The sequence below is a fragment of the Budorcas taxicolor genome, chromosome 9 (genome assembly GCF_023091745.1).
Source record: "Budorcas taxicolor isolate Tak-1 chromosome 9, Takin1.1, whole genome shotgun sequence".
NCBI classification, from domain to species: Eukaryota; Metazoa; Chordata; class Mammalia; order Artiodactyla; family Bovidae; genus Budorcas; species Budorcas taxicolor.
The window spans coordinates 19,613,925-19,634,814 of NC_068918.1; the positions used below are offsets into that span (position 1 = coordinate 19,613,925).

The 20,890-nt window shown below is 36.4% G+C and overlaps 1 protein-coding gene across 32 annotated transcripts in view; it reads left to right on the plus strand.

Annotated features, from left to right (window-relative positions):
- TRDN (triadin) overlaps positions 1–20,890 on the plus strand; it is a 405,761-nt gene that overhangs the window by 311,608 nt on the left and 73,263 nt on the right. For all 32 annotated transcript variants that reach the window (XM_052645523.1, XM_052645524.1, XM_052645525.1 and 29 more), the window contains 2 exons: positions 8,558–8,608; positions 14,472–14,522. In XM_052645523.1, the coding sequence (XP_052501483.1) occupies positions 8,558–8,608; positions 14,472–14,522 (102 nt within the window). The remainder of the gene's footprint in view (positions 1–8,557; positions 8,609–14,471; positions 14,523–20,890) is intronic.

The window sequence follows — 20,890 nt, forward strand, 5'->3', positions numbered from 1 at the left end:
TTAAAACTCAATAACAAGAAAATGAGCAACCCATTCTAAAAACTGGGAAAGGTTCTGAACAGATACCTCATCAGAGAAGATATACAGATGGAAAATCAACATATGAAAAGATGCTCAACGTCACACATCATTAGGAAATTGCAAATTAAAACAATGAGATACCACTATATACCTATTGCTGCTGCTACTGCTGCTAAGTCACTTCAGTCTTGTCCGACTCTGTATGACCCCATAGATGGCAGCCCACCAGGCTCCCCCGTCCCTGGGATTCTCCAGGCAAGAATACTAGAGTGGGTTGCCATTTCCTTCTCCAATGCATGAAAGTGAAAAGTGAAAGGGAAGTCGCTCAGTCGTGTCCGACTCTTTGCGACCCCATGGACTGCAGCCCACTAGGCTCCTCCGTCCATGGGACTTGCCATGGCTAAAATCCAAAACATTGAAACATCAAATATTGGAGAGAATGTGGAGCAGCAGGAGCTCTCATGCTTTGCTGGAAGAAATGCAAAATGGTACAGACACGTTGGAAATTAGTTTGGTGGTTTTTTTAACAAGTAAATATACTCCGATCACATGATCCAGCAAGTCATGCTCTTTGTGTTTACCCAAATAAGTTGAAAACATATGTACACAAATATTCCAGCTTCAGCCTGGCTGCAAGCTAGGAACCAACAAATGTATTTTTCAATAGGTGAGTGGATAAATAAATTCTGTTATGTCCATAAAAAAGAATTTTCTCCAGTGTTAAAAATGTGTGAGCTATCAGGCCATTGAGGGACATTAAATTCTATTTCTAAGTGAAAGAAGCCAATCTGAAAAGTCTGCATATTATATAACTGCAACTACATGACTTTTTGGAAAAGGCAAAACTATGGGGGCTAGTAAAAAGTTCAGTGGTCACCAAGGGTTTAGGAAAAGCGAGGGATGAAGAGGCAGTGCAGAAGGGATTTTTAGGCAGCGAAGCTATTTTATATCATACAATTATGGTATATATATGTCATACATTTTTCAAAATCCATATAGTTAACAAAACCAAGAATGAACCCCAGTGTAAGCTGTGGACTTTAGTTGATAATGATGTATCAATGTTGATAATGATGTATCAATGGTAACAACTGTATAGCATTAGTTAGGGATTTGATGATAGAAAAGGTCATTTATATTAGAGGATGTGGGAACTCTCTGAACTTTTATTCAATTTATTGTAAACATTAATCTGCTCTAAAAATTATTATGGTTCATTAATTTAAAAGATTGTATGGAGGAACTTCCCCAGTGACCCAGTGGTTGAGAGTCTGCCTGCCAATGCAGGGGACGTGAGTTCAATCCCTCATCTGGGAACTAAGATCCCGCTTGCCACAGGTCAGCTGAGCCCATTCGCCATAGCCACTGAGCCTGCATGCCTAGAGCTTGTGCTCTACAACAAAAGAAGCCACCACAGTAAGAAGGCTGTGCTCTGCAACCAGTGAGGAGCCCCAACACATGACAAATAGAGAGAGCTGCATACAGCAGAGAAGAGCCCATGCATCGCAATGAAGACCCAGCACAGCCAAAACTTAATAAATAAATAAAGACCAGGAATGCTGCTAAAAAATGTATGCAAATCTCACAGAATGTATCCACTTAGTGAATTTCACAGTACTATATTTTTACATTTCATACTGAATAGCAGAAGGATTTACTTCAAAATCCTATTCATTTTATTATATTAGTAATTTTAAGTTAATATTTTTCTTATAGTCAGTTATATTTCTTCAAATTTTATATATATATATATATATATATATATATATCTCCTTATGAAACAAGTTTCATTTTTAAATACAGTCGACAAGGAGACATTTCTCAGATCCCACATAGATGTGTTTGTAGCAGATTTCTAATCAAGAAAGAATTTCGAAGACAATGTAGAATTATATACAATATTATAATTGTCATAGAAAGTATAAAAATATGTTACATTTAAAGCAGAGATTATTAATGATTTTTGCAACAAGTTAATTGAAATTAAGTATATAAATATAGGTGTGTGAGGTTATTAAACACTGGAAATTCCCCATTCAAAATTTCTTAGGTTAGAAAAAAGCAAATTGCTACATGGAGTAGAGTTGAAATATATATAATTTTTTACTTTTATCCATGAATATTGTCAAGTATTAGTGATTTCATTTTACTTTGATAACATAGCCATCTTGGGACTGCAAGCTGGGAAATTACTAACCATGAAAGGTGATTATATGATTATTAGGCTTTTGTGTAAAGATTCAAGAGTAAATTTTCTGATAAAATGTGGTCAGCATAAATTTGGCTAATTTAGTCAACAAATAGTTACTGACTTCCTAGCATGTGCCGAATGACATGGCCTCTGCTTTAGGAAAAGAATTTTGAAAGCTCTGACAGACTGGCAGTTATGAAGAACATTGCTGTGAGGTGGTGGTGCAAGTATGCTCACTCTTCACTGCTAGGAGCCATCTGTGGTGCTATCGAATTTATGTTCCACTGTGCTCCCGGCACTTACTGTAGTAGTTTAGCTGTAATTTTTATCCTGATGGTCTGGGTTCAAATTTCCCACTGCCATTTAGTAGTTGTGATATTGGACAAGTTATTTCTCTCTCTTAGATCCTACTATCGTATCTGTAAAATCTAGATAATGTCTACCTCCCTGGAATGGGTGAGGAGTGAGAGATCTGTCTCAGTCAGCTCTGGCTGCTCTCACAAAATATTATAGACCAGGTGGTTTAAACAGCAGAAATTTATTTGTCACATTTCTGGAGGCTAGGATGTCCAAGGTCAGGTGCCAGCCAATTTGGGTCCTGATAAAGTGGCTCTTCCTGGTTTGCAGACAAACGTCTTACTATATCCTGCTATAGTGCAGAGAGAGAGAGAGAGAGAGGGAGAGAGATTGAAGAGAGAGGTCATCTTTTTCATGTCTCTTCTTATAAGAAAGGGCACTAATCCCTTTCATGAGGGCTGCACTCTCATGACATAATCACCTCCCAAAGGCCCCACCTCCAAATGGTGTTGGATCGAGTATTAGGCCTTAGCATATCAATTTCAGGATGAAACAAACATTCCAATCATAGCAAGATTTTATGTAAAAATGTCTAACCATAGGAAACAATATCATCATATGTGAATACACGAATGACCAAGACCTAACTTTGCCCTTAAGGAAATTAATCTTTTAACAAAGATTTTCTTCTTGAAAGAATCATGAGAAATTTGATATCTTAAGTTGAACATGATTACCTGAGAAAAATTCATGGCTAATAAAGTTTTATTTGAAAAACAAATTCTTTAGTGCTCAGAGAGTTATATTCCTAAGGTGTACCAGTTTACCTCAGCTCCCAAAATATAAAGGAGTGCTTATTTTATTTTTTAAGTAATTGCATATTACTATTCTTCCTCAAAGAGCTGATCATAGATAAAGTCAAATGTACCCCACTGAGGCACACTCCAGAATTCTGATTAGTATTCTCTTAGAGCAAAGCTACACAGCCTAAAAGCTGTGTATTGTAAAGCTGGATCAGAATTCACTCAAAGGAAAATAGTAGTTAGATGACTTCAGGAAGTCCCTCAGCTAAGGTAATTTGAAGAACTATATGACTATAGGAAAGAGTTTGTCAAAAGTGCTAGAATACTTAGTCCATTGGACAAGACTTCTGTCACCATGGTGATCACAAGCTGCACATTAAATAAGTTCTATATCTGTTGTTTTGAATTCCTACGCCATGCTTCATGTGACAGGTTTAACATGGTGACACAGCCTAGCTTGCCTAGAACCAGACAATTCTTGAGTAATTGAAGGAAGCTCTTCAGAGATGCATATACAGAATTACTTTTTAGTTGTTCAGTCATGTCTGACTCTTTGCGACCCCATGGACTGTAGCGCACCAGGCTCCACTGTCCATGGGATTCTCCAGGCAAGAATACTGGAGTGGGCTGCCCTCTCCTCTTCCAGGGAATCTTCCTGATCCAGGGATCCAATCCTTATCTCTTGTGTCTCCTGCATTGACAGGCAGATTCTTTACCACTGAGTCCCCTACGAAGCTAGCCTATAGAATAAGGTAAATAATTAAATATATCATTAACACAAAAACAAAATTTAAAATGGCTTCCTAATCAAGTTATACTTAATTAAAAGTTAATGAACAATGTCCTGAGTAAAATTAAACACTGACAACATCTTTTCAGGAACATTCAAAATTAATATTGCATAAAACATCAAAATACATTTTTCCACATGGGAATTATAAGCATAGAATGCTAAACCATTTAGACAACTTGAAATTTATTTTCTCTGTATTTATTTATAAAATATATTTTAGAGTTTAAAAAGGATATAAAATGTTGTAGAATACCTTTTCTAAAATATCCCTGATTGTCACCTTTATGTCCAGATGAACAAAAAACAATGACAGATGTATGTAGGGCATTGCATATTAAATATTTAAAAGTCATACAATTGATCACAATTGAATCATTCTAGAAACAAGGTAAGATCACCTTAGGAAGCAATAGAAATGTTATGCAGCAATTTAACATAATTTTGGTGTGATGTACATTAATAGTCATGATCTGAGGAATTACCTATCATTGAACATAAGGACAGAGTGCTCCAGATGGTTCTTTAAAACCATTCTTTCCAACAGAAGGGAAAAAAAAAGGATACTTGATCTTATTCATGATGCTCATGAAACAATATCTCAAATCAGCAGACAAATTATATATTTTCAAAAGAGGAAAGAAACACAATTTTTTAAGTGATATTATTGAGCCCTTTAGTAGTGCTAGCTGGGAAAGAAAGGTTAAGAATTTTGAGTTTGATTCCTCACATAGCCAGGAAGTCTGAACTGCCTGACAGTTCTGTTAGGATCTTTCACACCTACCAATTTTAGTTTCTTTTTTGCTTTTTAGCTGCACTTGACGTTGACATAAAGCCACAACAATTCTACATAAATATTTTTGTTAATATCCTAATGTCACTAATAGAAAATTGGTATTGATCATTTGGAACAATGAATAATAACTAATAGCCAAATCAAAGGTGGTGCTAGTGGTAAAGAATCTGCTGGCCAATGCAGGAGATCTAAGAGACATAAGTTCAGTCCCTGAGTTGGGAAGATCCCCTGGAGAAGGAAGTGGCAACCCACTCCAGTATTCTTGTCTGGAGAATCCCATGGACACAGGCGCCTGGGTGCTGCAGTCCATGGGGTCCCAAAAGACTGAAGCAACTGAGCATAAATGAAAGATATTATTAATTATTGCCATTTCCTTTATGCACATTATTTGACGTTCAAAACAATTATGTGCCGAGGAGGAACTCTAGTGCTGATTTCTTTTATTACATGATTGTCCGTTATTTCCATTTTTCGTTGTGCCTGTTTCACAGGCTTTTTTAAAAAATCTTGCAGAGAGAAACAGTATTGTTATATATACATTTTATCTTTTAGAGGATAATGGTAAAAGAAAAAGTAGATGCTATGTTCTATTTATTTGTCTTGATTAGATATATTCAGGTACCTAAATTAAAAAGAAAAATCCCTGAATTTTTGAAATTGAATATTTTTTCTTTAAATTAATAGTTTTTATCTATTAGATTAAAATATTTAAAATTTAGCTTTACTATTTATAGCTATTTTGATCACACTTTGTGTGTGGTATTCATTTTTAAACATCTGGCAATAGTATAACTGGTAAAATTAAGTTTCCTTGGAAGGAAAGTTATGACCAACCTAGAGAGCATATTAAAAAGCAGAGACATTACTTTGCTGGCAAAGGTCCGTCTAGTCAAGGCTATGGTTTTTCCAGTGGTCCTGTATGGATGTGAGAGTTGGACTGTGAAGAAGGCTGAGCACCAAAGAATTGATGCTTTTGAACTGTGGTGTTGGAGGAGACTCTTGAGAGTCCCTTGGACTGCAAGGAGATCCAACCAGTCCATCCTAAAGGAGATCAGTCCTGGGTGTTCTTTGGAAGGAATGATGCTAAAGCTGAAACTCCAATACTTTGGCCACCTCATGTGAAGAGTTGACTCATTGGAAAAGACTCTGATGCTGGGAGGGATTGGGGGCAGGAGGAGAAAGGGACGACAGAGGATGAGATGGCTGGATGGCATCACCGACTCGATGGGCATGAGTCTGAGTGAACTCTGGGAGTTGGTGATGGACAGGGAGGCCTGGCGTGCTGCAATTTAGGGGGTCACAAAGAGTCGGACATGACTGAGTGACTGAACTAAACTGAAAATTAAGTTTATTATTACCAATATGTGAATTGAGGCCAATTATGAGAGATTGAATTTAAAACATGCAGGTAAAAAGTAACACAGGACATCACTTTTCCTTTTAATTGCATATGATTAAGAAAACGGTTCAACTTTCTGGTTTACTTTGCTCTTATATACCTAGTTTTTCACTAAGTGAAGTTTATCTGTGTGACAAAAGCAAATAAGATTTACTTGGAGCCTTTAAAAAATTTTTTGTTACTAATTATATTGATAGTTTCCATTTATGAATGAGACTTTAAGCTGCTTTGCTTCTGTAACACTTGCATGAAATATGCACTTCATTTATTTTTTCAACTGCTTGCAAGACATGTCTGTTACTGAGTCCAAGCTTGCTCTGCTCAACCACAACAAGCCAATAAATAGAAGAGATGAGGTGTTGAGGCAAAGAATACAACGTTATTAGTAAAGTCTGCTGACAGAGAAGATGCCAGACTAATGTCTCAAATTAACCTTTATCAGGATCTGGATGCCAGGTTCTTTTATAGAACAAATGTGGGGGGAGGTGAGAAAACAAAGTAAGAAGGCTATTAATCTTGGAAACACCTCCTAGAATGGCAAGCCTCAGGCAAGGGATTTGTTCATTTCTTCTTCCCTGCCATCCACAGGTGGACAGGGTCCTGAACAAAGGCACTTTTAGTCAGGCAAAAGGGCAGAATTCTCTGAAGCAGGCCATTATGTATGTTTATAATAACAAAAACAAAGAAAAACAAGTCAAAAAAACAGTTCCAGCATAGAGTCAAAATTGGCTTTTCCCTGCAACATATCATTTTTGGGTATCTTGTTGACACATGAAAAAAATATATTCAAGACAAAGATAATGTCTTCCTCCAAAGAACTCTGTTCCCTATGTTCCATATCACAATTGATGGTAGTTATCCTTCTATGAATCAAGAATTCCTGGAATCCTTTTTTTACATGATCTTCAGCTTTTAAAAAATCTGACTTATATCCTGCACCCGGAAAAACTATTATTTTCTGACCAGTGAAATTCTAGTCAACTGAGGAACCTAAACTCAAATGGCATCTTTTCAGTAAAAACCTTGCCCAGTTTTAATAGTAGAACTAATCTTTTTTTCTGTTATCTATTTGGCTCTACTGGAGAACTTGTAATGTGCATGGTACAATATTTTGCTATTTATTGGCTGTTTCACATACTGTTTCTATGTACAGACCACTTTAAAACTTAGTGATATAAGACAGCTGATTTAACTTTCCTCATGATTCAGAGGATCAAGAAGTTCAGGAGGGATCAACTGAGCAGTTTTTCACTTGGATATCTCCTGTGATTACAGTCAGTTATAAGCTTGGACTGTGGACATCTAAAGTAATTTGACTTCTGGATGTCCAGGATGGCCTGCTTAGCTGGCTGGCAGTTGATGCTAGCTTGTGGCTGGGAGCTCAGCTGGGGCTGCTGAACTGGATTGCTTGTATGTAGTGTTGCCAGCCGGGCGGTGTCGGCTGGAGTATTCACATGGCAGCCAGCTTCCCCCAGAGCTAGCACCCCTAGAGAAGCAGAAGCAGATAGAAACCACATGGTTTATCCTGATTTAGCTTAGGAATTCACACAGCAACACTTCCACTCTATTCTGTTGATTACAAGTGACTCAGCCAAACTGACAGACGGTCCAGCCCACCCCTCCCCATTCTCTCTTCTGTCCTAAAATGTCCTTTCAGCTCTGTTGCTCTTGGTCTAATTCCTTACCATCTCTCAAGGTCTTATTCAGTGCCACCTTCCAGAGCCTTTCCTGATTCCATCATTGAGCTACCAGAGCCAATATTTTTTTGTTTGAGTTCAAAGAGACATTTAGCTCAGATCTCATATTTCCCATTTATTAATGAGAGCTACATGACCTTGGGAACATTATTTAATCCCTTTATGTGAAAAGCAGGGGTAATAACTGAACCTACATAACTTTTAGGGTGATTGTGAACACTGTATGACTAAATAGTAGAGAGCATTCCCTGTGATACATAGTAAGTAGACAATATTAGCTGCTATTCTTATCATATCTTCTTTCTCCAAAGCCCATAGAATTGTATTTGTATATTTTTCTATGTACCATAATCTGCCCCTTATAATAATTTGTGGGCTTATTTTCTATCTTACGCATACTTAGTTCTTTATGTTACAGGCAATTTATCCCAGTAGAAACCTCTATCTGGAATATCAATGCAGAGCCCCTAGGTTCTTTATGCCTCAGTAAACATAATGTAAAGAACTTGTCATTTTCCTCTATTATTCCTTGTAACCTTTTCTCCTCATGATTCTTCTTACAGAAATTAGAAAAGAAAAATCTGGGAAGACTTCTTCAGTTCTGAAGGATAAAGGTAATAGAGTCAGTTTAACATAACACTGGAAACTTATTACCAAAAGTATCTGAATGTGTCCACAGTACGTCAGTCATCTCCTTGCAGATTTGTGGGTCAGAATTGCACATGACACTCATATATTTGAAAACTTTTGTTTATTTGCCTGTCCCTTAAACACTTACTTTCTGTTCACTATGATCTAAAAGTGCTTTTATTATAATTTCTGAAAGAAAGGAAAAAAGATGAAAAAAAAATTAAGAATGAAAGGGTAAAAGAAAAATGTTAAAATGAAAGTAAAGGATATAAGGAGGACTTGCTTCCATGCCCTCTGGTTCTCTTCTTTCTATCCATTCATTAAATATGTATTTACTGCATCATCTTTCCAAGCACTTGCTAATCATTGGCGAAACAAAGATGGCAAAGCTAGGAATAGGGGGGAAGACTTGGGAATTGAAATTCTGAATTCTGCTATTTTCAGACTTTCATGCATTGGAGAAGGAAATGGCAGCCCACTCCAGTGTTCTTGCCTGGAGAATCCCAGGGACGGGGGAGCCTGGTGGGCTACCGTCTATGGGGTCACACGGAGTCGGCCACGACTGAAGTGACAGCAGCAGCAGCAGTCATGTCCTGTCTGCTTTAGTCTGGTCAGGTTCCTTACTGCTATGGAAGAGCATAACATTCTTTTTTTAAATTTTCGACTTCAGTCTCTTGAATGGATTGATTTTTCTCTCAATCTATCCAAATTCCAGGACTCTTTCTAAGAATAGTGTCACAAAACGTCAGGTCTTTTCTATTGAGGTCCTAATCAAGTCTGAGGAATTAGAGAAGGCTTTCCTGAAGAAGTTATATTAAATTCAAGTACGAAGGGAGAGGAGTTATCCAGACAAAGGTGTGAGGATTATTTGGGAGAAGTACAGAAGCAGGGCATCTGCTCTTTGCCAGGCACATTGAATTCTACTTTATATATTTTGTTTCTGCAAACTGTGCTTGATATCTACATTTCCGTAAACAAGGAAGGAAGCCGAGGTATATGTAATTTAAGTTACTCAATGTCACACTGTGGGTGGGAAGCAAAGGCAAGAATCAGAGTCAAGTCTGCTGGATTTAATACCCCTTTATTCCATTTTAACACAGATATTGTCTAATCCTTTAACAAAGGCTTTTTTTTTTTTAAGTATTTTTCAAAGCACCTTTGCTTTGAGTGTAGAGCTCATTACCTATTCTTGAAAGTCTATTTGACATAGACAAAGGTCTATACAACGTGGAAAAGTATGCTCGTAATCCTTTGACTATTGGGTGACTCCCCTTAATTCCCGCAGAAGAGCTCAGTCCATTTTTCACCAGTGATTACTTGTTCTCTGAGAGAGAGAGACTCCTTCTCACCTCCACTATCATTTTATCTGGCAATTTACGAAAACAGTGTCCTTGTTTGTACGGAAACTAAAAGTATTATTGAAACACACCACCAGGAAAATTCATATATAGATGCAGAATCTAAACCTTCCTCCTTCCAGTATAGTATGAAATAGACTTATTTTGTTGAGCATATATGTCACGAGAATACTTAGACCATATATATTATCGTTTGCTATGAGAACAACTCAACAGAAAAGTTGGGTCTTAACTCTAACACTATCTTTCAAGCAATGACGATTATAAAAATTTTCAATTATTACTTAAAGACTTCACTTCTGCTGCAGCCTAAACTACTTGGAAATGGTGGTTGTAAACATCTGTCCCGGAAAACATTATCTGGGACAATTTAAATCCACACTGACCACTTTACGAAGTAGGCTCTTGTAATTTCTATTACTGTTGTTGTTGTTGCTAACGTACAATTGCAGACAATTTCCTAAGGAACACTTTTTCCTCAGTGTTAAATTCTCTACTATTTGTAAGATGTCCTCATGGTCACTATAAAATGATGTATATTAAAGTCTATTACATATGATTATTGATTTAATCATATTTTAAATGAACCTCTTTTTAAATTCAAGCTGTGTTAATGCCCTTGATTATCTTTGTTATATACAAGCTGAGTGCTATTTTAGAGGAATTTTATTGTCACTTTTCCTTTAGTTTCTGAATATAATTTTCTTTACATAGAAAAATCAGAGAAAATGGTGTATTACCCATACAATTTCAGTGACTTTAACCTCTGCAGTGTTATTGTTTCTGGAACCAGTTTTTGAAACCTGCTGCTGAGCTGTGGCAGAGTCAGAGTGCAGCAATTCTACTTGCCGCATAGCTACTTATTTCATGGAGCAGCCCAAAGGTTGCCTACCTTTGCCAGTCTCCTATAGTTTCCACCTGTATGTACATATTAGGAAACCCATATTGAAACAATGCTGCATTTCTAAAACCAGAATTATTACACAGAAATCATTTAGGGCCACGTTTACTGGGGATATGACAACTGTGAGTAAATTAGGCATTTAGAGAAACATCAATGTGTTAGTCGCTCAGTTGTGTCCAACTCTTTGCTGTCCCATGGACTGCAGCCCATTAGGCTCCTCTGTCCATGGGATTCTTCAGGCAAGAATACTGAAGTGGGTTGCTGTGCCCTCCTCCAGGGAATCTTCCCAACCCAGGGATCAATCCTGGGACCCCTGCATTGTAGGCAGGTTCTTTACCATCTGAGCCATCAGGGAAGCCCAGGAAACATCAGGCTTGTGTATTTAAGGACATATAGAGAGGGCTGGAGATGATCATTACAAAGAAAAGGACAGAGAAAGACACATCTTGTTGGCTTTTGCTGCTGATTCAGCTACTGACTCTCTGGGATAGTAAGTCTTCTCTACATACTCAAGTGGGCAGAGCCCTGCTTAAGTGGCCCTGACCACCCAGAAATCAGACACTCCTGTTGTAGTCCTTCTGACATTCACCCTATCCTCTTGCAACTTGCTTCTTACAACTGATCTGATTTATCTGAGGTTGTGGGATTCACCGATGGTCCAAGGAACTGCAAACCAAACTGTAACCAGGCAACAAGGAGATGAATTATTTCTCTTCTATTGAGAATGCAAAATAATAGCACCCACAGGTGCCTCTGGTATTGGTGTAATATGATGGACATTAGAATTACTGACTAGTTTTGTGACTCAGGCTAGTGTGTGTTTGGATCTAATGCCAGGAAATTCTCAGCAGAGCTTATCTTCTTTCATATTCTGATACCCAGCACCATGCGCCTGAGGTTTCCCCCAACTTCTATTAGTCTTCTTCACCATACTTTTTCTTGGCTGTTCCCACTCACCAAACAAAAGCTACCACTAAGGGTATGGTAAGTTTTCTGATGACTTTGCCTCAATCCCCAGTGATGTATTCATCATGAATTCTCACCCAAGTTCCTTATTGCCTTTGACTCTGGGAGCAGGGTAGGGGAATGGAAAACCTAGAATGATCTTCCTGTTTCTTTGTGAACTTTTCTACATCACCACCTCCCTGCCAGATTATTTTGAGAATTCCAAGTTATATCCCAGCACCTTTAAATATGTTCTAGATCCTGATAATGAAGATTCCTAAGACTTCCTGTAGGCTCTTGGTTAAATGTAAAGAAACTACCATATTTATACAAACAACACACATGCAAAAATGTGCTCTCCAATGCTTTGCTCCTGACAAACAAGACAGTTACGTTGAAAAAATGTGTAAATAGCTGACCCAAACCAATGATATATTTATTCTTCCTAATACAAAAGTGAAGAGTTCCCATATAACCCTGTCTCCCATTTTTGCTCAGCTTTGGCATCCTTCGGTAGTTAGGCTCAAGCCACCCTACAGACTTCTTAAATCAGGTCAAAGTCCCTTGAAGTCAAAAAGGACACGCAGAAGATATGAGATGAAGGAAAGTCAGTGCAGATGACCCAGCATGGCAGCAAAGGCATCTTCCTGTTAGCAACTTGGAGATAAAAATCATTTCTATTTTCTGAGGACTTTCCCCAGATTTACAGTGATGGGTTTATGGCCTTCAGATACTTTAAAAAAGTCTGTCTGTTTTCTACATCTTCTTTCTTTCTCCCTTAAAATCAAAGCAGTCCATGGGCCCTCTTCTGAGGTCTTGTACTTTACAACTACTTTAATCTCACACAATTGTATACAGATATTCATTTAAATCAACATGCTGGATTTTGAATTTTGAAGTTCCAGGCATTGCATTCTCCCATCCCACCAAGAATCTGTCCCTATCACCACTTCTCATTTCACAGCACATTAATTCTTTTGGTTTAGCCAGGAAATGCAAAACAGTATATTACCACCCTCTTCCTGAAAGAAAAAGTTAATGAAGCTTTTCAGTGTGTTTATTCAATTCATGGCTCTTGATTTCATTTTCACACGCTGACGTGAAAAAAATTGATCCTTTTTATTCTTAGCACAATAAATAGCAACAGGGACACTTCTTTTCCACCAAAACCATTTAAAAAAATTCTACAAGCCTATGGATATTTAAGGCTCTAGTTTATGTACTGAGAAAATCTTGCTTTGAGGGACACAACCTTTTCAATGGAACCCCAAAATCCATTCTTGAAATGATCCAAACTCACCTCAACTCAGTGAATTCTGAGTTGCTTGAATGGCATGTTCATTTACAAGTACCACCACCATATCTTTTTCATTTCACACCATAGAGCAGATTTCCCTGGTGGCTCAGACAGTAAAGCGTCTGTCTACAATGCAGGAGACCCGGGTTTGATCCCTGGGTCAGGAAGATCCCCTGGAGAAGGAAATAGCAGCCCACTCCAGTACTATTGCCTGGAAAATCCCATGGACAGAGGAGCCTGGTAGGCTACAGTCCATGGGGTCACAAAGAGTCGGACATGACTGAGCGACTCCACTTTCCACTTTCCACACCATAGAAGGGAATAGGAAACAAAGGGCTGGAAGGATTGATTTCTTTCTTTCCTTCCTTTCTCACTGTATTACAAGTCATTTTTGTCAGTAAAATAGGTACTGAGACTTAGTGTTGCAGAAAAGGCAGAGAACTGGTTTTATTTTCTATTTTTGATGAGTTATTGAGAGACTTCCCTGGTGGCTCAGACGGTAAAGCATCTGTCTACAGTGCGGGAAACCCGGGTTCAAGCCCTGGGTTGGGAAGATCCCCTGGAGAAGGAAATGGCAATCCACTCCAGTACTATTGCCTGGAAAATCCCATAGACAGCAGAGCCTGGTAGGCTACAGTCTATGGGGTCGCAAAGAGTCGGACACGACTGAGCGACTTTACTTTCACTTTCAATGTTGTTCAAGGTATTGCCCATAGATTTCTCTGGAACCCATGATATGATCAGAATAATTTTGTATTTGAACCTGGTAGAACAAGTGAGAGTTTTACTTGATTTGCTTGAACTAAGGACCCCATGTTTAAGACATTGGGAGCTCATAGATGAAACTGTCTCAGTATTTATCTTAGTCTTATTCTTGAAATCTGTTTAACTTGAGTCTGATGACTAAAACACCACATTTACATGATATATGCAGAGTTTTCCATTTGATTGTTTGTTTTTTTTTTTTTTTTGAAGAAACATAGCCTGAGAGAAGTAAACTAAGTTAGTGCTGATTATAACAGTTTTGGAAGACTTCTAGATGCTGAAGTCATGTGTTTTTTTAAAATCACAGACAAAGCAAGTTCCTAGCCATCCAAAAACCCATCCTCTTAAATGAATACATAGATTGTACATCATTCTACGATTTGCATTTATTTTAAAAAATATGACTAAAAAATGACTTGTTGTACTGTATACTGTTCTTTATGATTAAAATTATTTTTGAAAGAAAACATCATTTCATTTCCACCTTGGTTCACCTTACTGATAGCTTATTGACTCCACTGTGTGTGTGTTAGTATTTTGATTTTGGTTTCAAACACATGTTCAATGTTTCTTTCCAGAGCCTACTAAGGAAAAAGAAGTAAAGGTTCCAGCTTCCCTAAAGGAAAAAGGTATTACTCTATAATGAAATGTGAAAACACATTGATCCACCTATTGCATATTCAGTTACTTGCAATAAAGCCACATATGATTCATTTATTTTTTATACTTTCAAAGGTATAACTTTCATATGTACTTCTGTGTTTTGATGCAAAGGGAAAAGAACTTATTCTCTATTGTAAAATTTTAAATTGTACTATGAAACAACACGTGAAAGAGTAGCCATGTCGGAGATACTGAGAAAGCTTAGAATGTATAAAAAACAAGTTCCTACTGGATAGCACAGGGAACTGCATCCAATCTCCTGAGATAATCCGTGATGGAAAATTATATTAAAAAAGAATGTAAATATGTGTAAAACTGAGTCAGTTTGCTGTATAGCAGAGATTGGCATAACATTGTAAATCAGCTTTACTTCAATTAAAAAAATACATATGCTGTTCTGATTTTATGAGTCTATAGTAGAACATCTACATTTTATAAATATCCCAAGGTGAATCCTATTAGGAATAGCCACGGAAAGCAAAGATTTAAGATACAAAAAAAATCCTTAAAATTTCTCAGTGATAGTTTGCCATTCTTTCAGTTCAGATACAGTAAAATCCTAACAAATTTTATAGCTGGGAGACACTTAGAGGTAAACTCTAAAGATTTTTGGATGAGGTCCAAAATCTTCACCCTATAGATGGATAAAACTGAAATAGTCTAGAAACTTTTTGAAGTTATTATAATTTGCAGCAGAACCTGCATGAGAACTCTGATCTCCCAACCAAGCACTATGATCTTACTAAGGGCTCTTATTGGCCCTCTGGCCTCCTATTATACTAGGCTCGTAGGTATGTGGATTCTGATATGCCATGCATCAAGTTACGTTCCCTAAAATGTAAGTATATATGTTAAGTCCAATGTAATGCACTTAGTTTCTAATTATCCCAGTAACTTCTGTGGGCCTGGTATCATTCTCCAAATTGTCTAATATTTCTTATCATTAAAATGAATATATTAGTGAACCAGTAAAACCATGAAATACACCTGCTGTATTGAATGTTCAAATAGAGCCCGTTTCTTCTTTACCCTGAAGAGAAATCTGTGTGAACTACTGACCAATATGCAAGGGCTTAGTGTAAAAATCCCAAATTATTGGAATTTTATTAAAAGAAAAAGCTTTTCATGAACTTGTATAAACATGTGTTGGAGCTGAGGGCAATGTGGAAGTGCGGTGGGAGGGGAAGCTGACAGAAGACTCAGTGAGTTACATGAAGGATGGAGGAGAGACTCCATTAGTCAGTGTAGCAATGTATAAAAAGCATACCCTCAAGTCATATTTTTTCTTATTTTTCAATTAAATTTAAATTAAACAAAATTGTTATTTAATGAAACAAGAAAGCACAGCATAATTTTTTTCTCAGCCCACATAACGTGCTTAATTTATTTTAAAGTACTTAAAGCAATAACGATTCCAAACCTATTAAGGCTTTTATGTTTCACTTTAGAAAAATATCATATCCAAAACTTTATTTTTATTGTCCCCTATGTAGTAGTTATTTTAGTGCTATATACGCTTTCAAGTTATTCTGGCATAATATGTAAATTCAAATATTTTGCTTGCAGGAGAATTCTTACATGTTGTGTTAAATGTTCAACAGGCAGCAAAATGTTGTTACGTTGTATTATTTGAAGAATGAATTAATTATGAAGACTAAAGACATTCCTTTGTATTTAGATATTTTATTTCTTTAAAATAACTCTAGATTTCTTTTTCATGATCTGTCAATTTCAGTAAACATTTATATAAATATCTAAATTGAAAGATTTGATTCCATCAAGTAATTTAATCATTCAGTGATGTTATAATTTTTTCCAAACTAAGATATAAGTATTACAAAATGAGGAACAGACAGGAGTATTATAAATTTCCACAGTTTTATTAAGAGAGCAAAATGCAAAATTTTTCCCCACTAGAAATGTGTGTGGAATATAAAAATATATAAATGAAAAACAATTTAGGAGAGTCACAACTTAGTGAATAAACAACAACAAAAACACATGGTGCTAATTTGAGTGTTTGAACACTGGAAATATCTGTTTAAAAGTTTCCTGTCTACTTTCATTGTTCTGGGAATTGTTTTTTCATCATCCTATCCCAGATGGTCAGCGTAGCTCCACCCAGTGCATAATCACAGACGATGGTGGGGAAGGCAGCATTTTGGAAAAGATGCATTTTTTTTTAAAGTTATATGCTCATTTCATTAATGTTGAACTTTCCACATTACTATATGTTTCAAATAACTGCTTGAGAATATTTAATATCTTTTTTATTTTACCATTTAAAGCAACAATGACCTCATAGTAATACACTGAGATATTATTGGTGCTTTAAAATTTTTTGCATTTGATGTCATCATTTGTTTACTACCAAGCAACCAAGTTTCCAGCATGTGGTGCTGAGTGTGAGTGAATGACAGTCCTTGGACATTTTGACAGAAAGAATAGCATTATATGCAAAGACTTTCACTTTCACCTGTGAGAGGTGTTGTCACCTTAGACTTTCTTTCCGTAGAGGGAGTCAGCAAATTCTCACATATATTAGAACAGCTACAATTTTAAAAATTCTTACTAAAAAATAAGTTAATTTTAAAAGAAATCTTGTTAGATTGAAAGCTTATCATATCTTCTTTTGTAAATAATGAAATTGGAAGTGTGAATGTGTTAGTTACTCAGTCATGTCTGACTCTTTGAGACCCATGGACCATAGCCTGCCAGGGATAATTGAAAGCCTTCATTTAATGTCCAATCAAAAAGCATGAAACATAATGATAATATCATGCACACTTAAATGATAAAATTCACAGATACATGGAAATTAAACAACATATTCTTAAAAATCCAGTAGATCCAAGAAAAATTAAAAGGGAGATTAGAAAATATCTTCAGAAAAATGAAAATGAAAACTCAACATACCAAAACTTAACAGAATGCATCAAAAGCAGTTCTAAGAGAGAAGTTCATAGAATAAGTACATTAAAAAATAGAAAGATTTCAAATAAACAACCTAACTGCATACTTCAAGGTGTTAGAGAAAAAAAGAACAAACTAAGCCTGACGTTAGCAGAAGGAAGGAAATAAAAAAGATTAGAGCAGACTTAAACAAAATAGAAAGTAGAAAGATCAACAAAACCAAGAGTTGTCTTTTGAAAAGATCAATAAAAATGACAAACCTTTGGCTAGAATAAAAAAAAAAAAATGAAGAACCAAGTAAAATAAAATGAGAGTAAAAGAGGAGATGTTATAACTCTTGCCACAAAAAATTAAAAACAGGATCATAAAAGGCTACTATGAATGATTATATGCCAACAACTTGGATAACCTAGAAGATATGAGTAAATATCTAGAAGCATGCAATGGCCAAGACTGAATCATGAAGAAATAAAAACTTTGAACAGAGCAATAACAATGAGAACATAATGAAGAAAAAGTCCAGGACCAGAAGGCTTCATGCTGAATTCTGCCAAACATGTGAACAAAAACTATTTACAGTTCCTTTCCTGAAGATAAGAATAGTACCAATAACAGTAGCACTTTTTTTCTAAGCAGCAATTAACAGTCTAACACTTTTCCAGTTAAGCCCATCAGGCCAGACTGCCAAGTTGATAGAATGAATGGAAAGTGATTATGTGTTGGTAAGCGAAGTAGTTGAGACTGCCAGAATTTTTTCTGTAATCACTGGCTTTCCAAAATTAATGTATCCAAGTACTGTGAATTTTATTTCCTTCCTCCAAATAATTAATGTACATAATATATGTACAACTATATGTATGTGAAATATATGGACAATCATAAATGTAAAGCTTCAATAGTCCTTCCTTGGTATTCTTTCTATTTAAGCCCTCAAAAGAATGACTCACTTTCCTCTGTGTGTTCATTTTTCTTGTCACTCCAAGCCACCTTATGCAAATATTCTAATGTGCTTCTCTCCTTGAAGGAAAAAATTTTTAAATATTATAGCTTTTATTTATTAATTCATTTTTATTTTTCTTGTTCACTTTTTTAAAAAGCTTTAAATGTATTCTTTTTTGTATCAGGCATCTATTATTTTTATGTATTTAACCGGATGTAGGATAATCCATACCTATGACCTTTGACCTTTTATTAACGTAACTGATTATTCTCATTTCAACAAAGAAAATGCATGCTGGTGCTCAGAGATAGAAGTAAGAAAAAGTGACTCTGTTTTGTTAAGGGAAAAAAGAAAAGAATGTCCACTTATTTGGCAAGTGATTTTTGCACCATTTTCTGAACCATTTGAATGGTTTAAAGTCACCTGGCTCATTACCTGAAATAAATCCAACCACCTCTCCTGCCATCTTCAGATAACATCGCAGGACCTTGTTGATACTGACTATCATCTATGCGACCTACAATATGTTCAGTCTCCTCACATTATTTCTTACTTAGAGTCTTCATGTTGGGAAGTCTCAGGGAAAGGTAGAATAATGCGACACATAGCACATAGCAAGGCATACAGAAAAGATTAGATCGAGATAGAGTGGCATTATCAGGAACATGGTACATTGTGTTTAGCATATACCAAAGACAAAGGATCACAAAAATGAAATGATGACAGAATGAGGCAGGGAAAGTGTATGCATTTATTCTGTGCTGCAAAGAGAGAATGCCCTCTGGCTCATTTTGTGTTTTTAGTGTCCACTCAGCAAACTTACTTTGTGAGCACCGAAGTCCTGTGGGAATCTTGCCAAGGAAGTGTTGCCGAATCAGGACTTAGGCATAAACATTGAGTCATGCATTAAGTGTTTGTATTGCAAACTAAAGCTATTTTAGAACTGTAACTATAGAAGCTTATAAAGCATAATTTCTTTTCCTGTTGACATAATGGGAATGAGAGGTGAGAGAGAGACAGACACAGCCACAAATACAGAGAGAGAATAGGTGCAGTGGGGGTGTGTTTGTGTATGTGTGCATACACGTTATGGAAAAAGCGCTGTGCCCAGTAGATTGAGATTCTAACTGCAGCTCTGAAATTAACAGGTAGTTATCTGAAGATAATGTCCCCCAGTGATGTGTGTCTGCTGGGTCCATTCTAATGGTCTTTTCCACCCATGTAAATTTTTGATTAGTGGCACAAGGATTCTACTTTATATTTCGATCTAAACCATCTAAAAATGAAACATAAATTTTATTTTCTTGAAAATAAACCATGTCTTAAATTGTTTTGTTTCTTAACAACTTTTGAGTGATAGTATAATATTCTGGGGATGTCTTAGTCATGAGACTCCACTAATGAAGAAGACACAATCCTTGCCCTCCAAGATCTCAGGATACTTGATAAAGAGAGCTGGAAGAGAGTAAAAGTGAAGCGGCCTCCAGTGGTGTCTTAGGTGAGGCATACCAAAGTTTTTATCCAATCAGTGGCTATCTATGAGTTATATGTTCATACATGAATGCTCAGAAAATATTAGTTAAATTATTCAGTCTAATTTCAGCCACAGATACATCAGCTAATTATCATTGTTTCCATTTCAAAAGGTTAGGAATTTAAAATTTAGAGTCTTTCAGTTGCCTTGCATTAGATCATTTGGTTAATAAATAGAGAAATAAGTTTTAAACTGAGGGACTTTTTTGTTTGTTTGTTTGGTTTTTCTCCAGCTGCAGTGCAACAAATGATCTCTTGCTTTGGATGAGATTGGGCAATTACTTGAGAACACCATCACCTTGCCCCTTTATTATGCATGAAAGGATTCCTCAGTTTACAACCAAAGATAACACCGATTTAAAAACTCAAGCAAGAAAAATAGGAGCATAGAAGATGCATGAGGTTTCATAAACATATGAACGTGGTTAAGTAAGAGAAAGGAAAAAACTTAAACAGCCCACGTAGTATTGAATTAAAGAAATGTAGACAGAGATAAGATGAAAAGTTGAGTAGAAGTTGGTAGGTGTTGGTTCTCTCTGTGACTTTATCCAAACTCAGGGCAGTTTGGTCTTTTTGGAAGTCTATGAACTAAAGATGATCCCAGTCAAACTGATTGGTAATCAGAGCTTGTCTTTCCCACAGTTGTATTTACCTGGATTACAACATCTTGCATCCACAGCAGATGAAATCAAATGCTACCTACTAAAATATGTCTCTTATTTTCAACAGTTTCTCTTAAGACATAGTTAAGAAGAAACATGGATTCACTGAAGTTTGTTCCAAATCCGAAATCTTGTAGTGAAGCTGATTAGAGTTATAGTAGTGCTTTCTCTCATGCAGAAAAGGAGATGTGAAAGTGTGTATGTGTGTGTTTTACAAAACATTTATTGTTAAATAATACAGTGAGGACCACGTGCGTGTGCATGCTAGGTCGCTTCAGTCATGTCC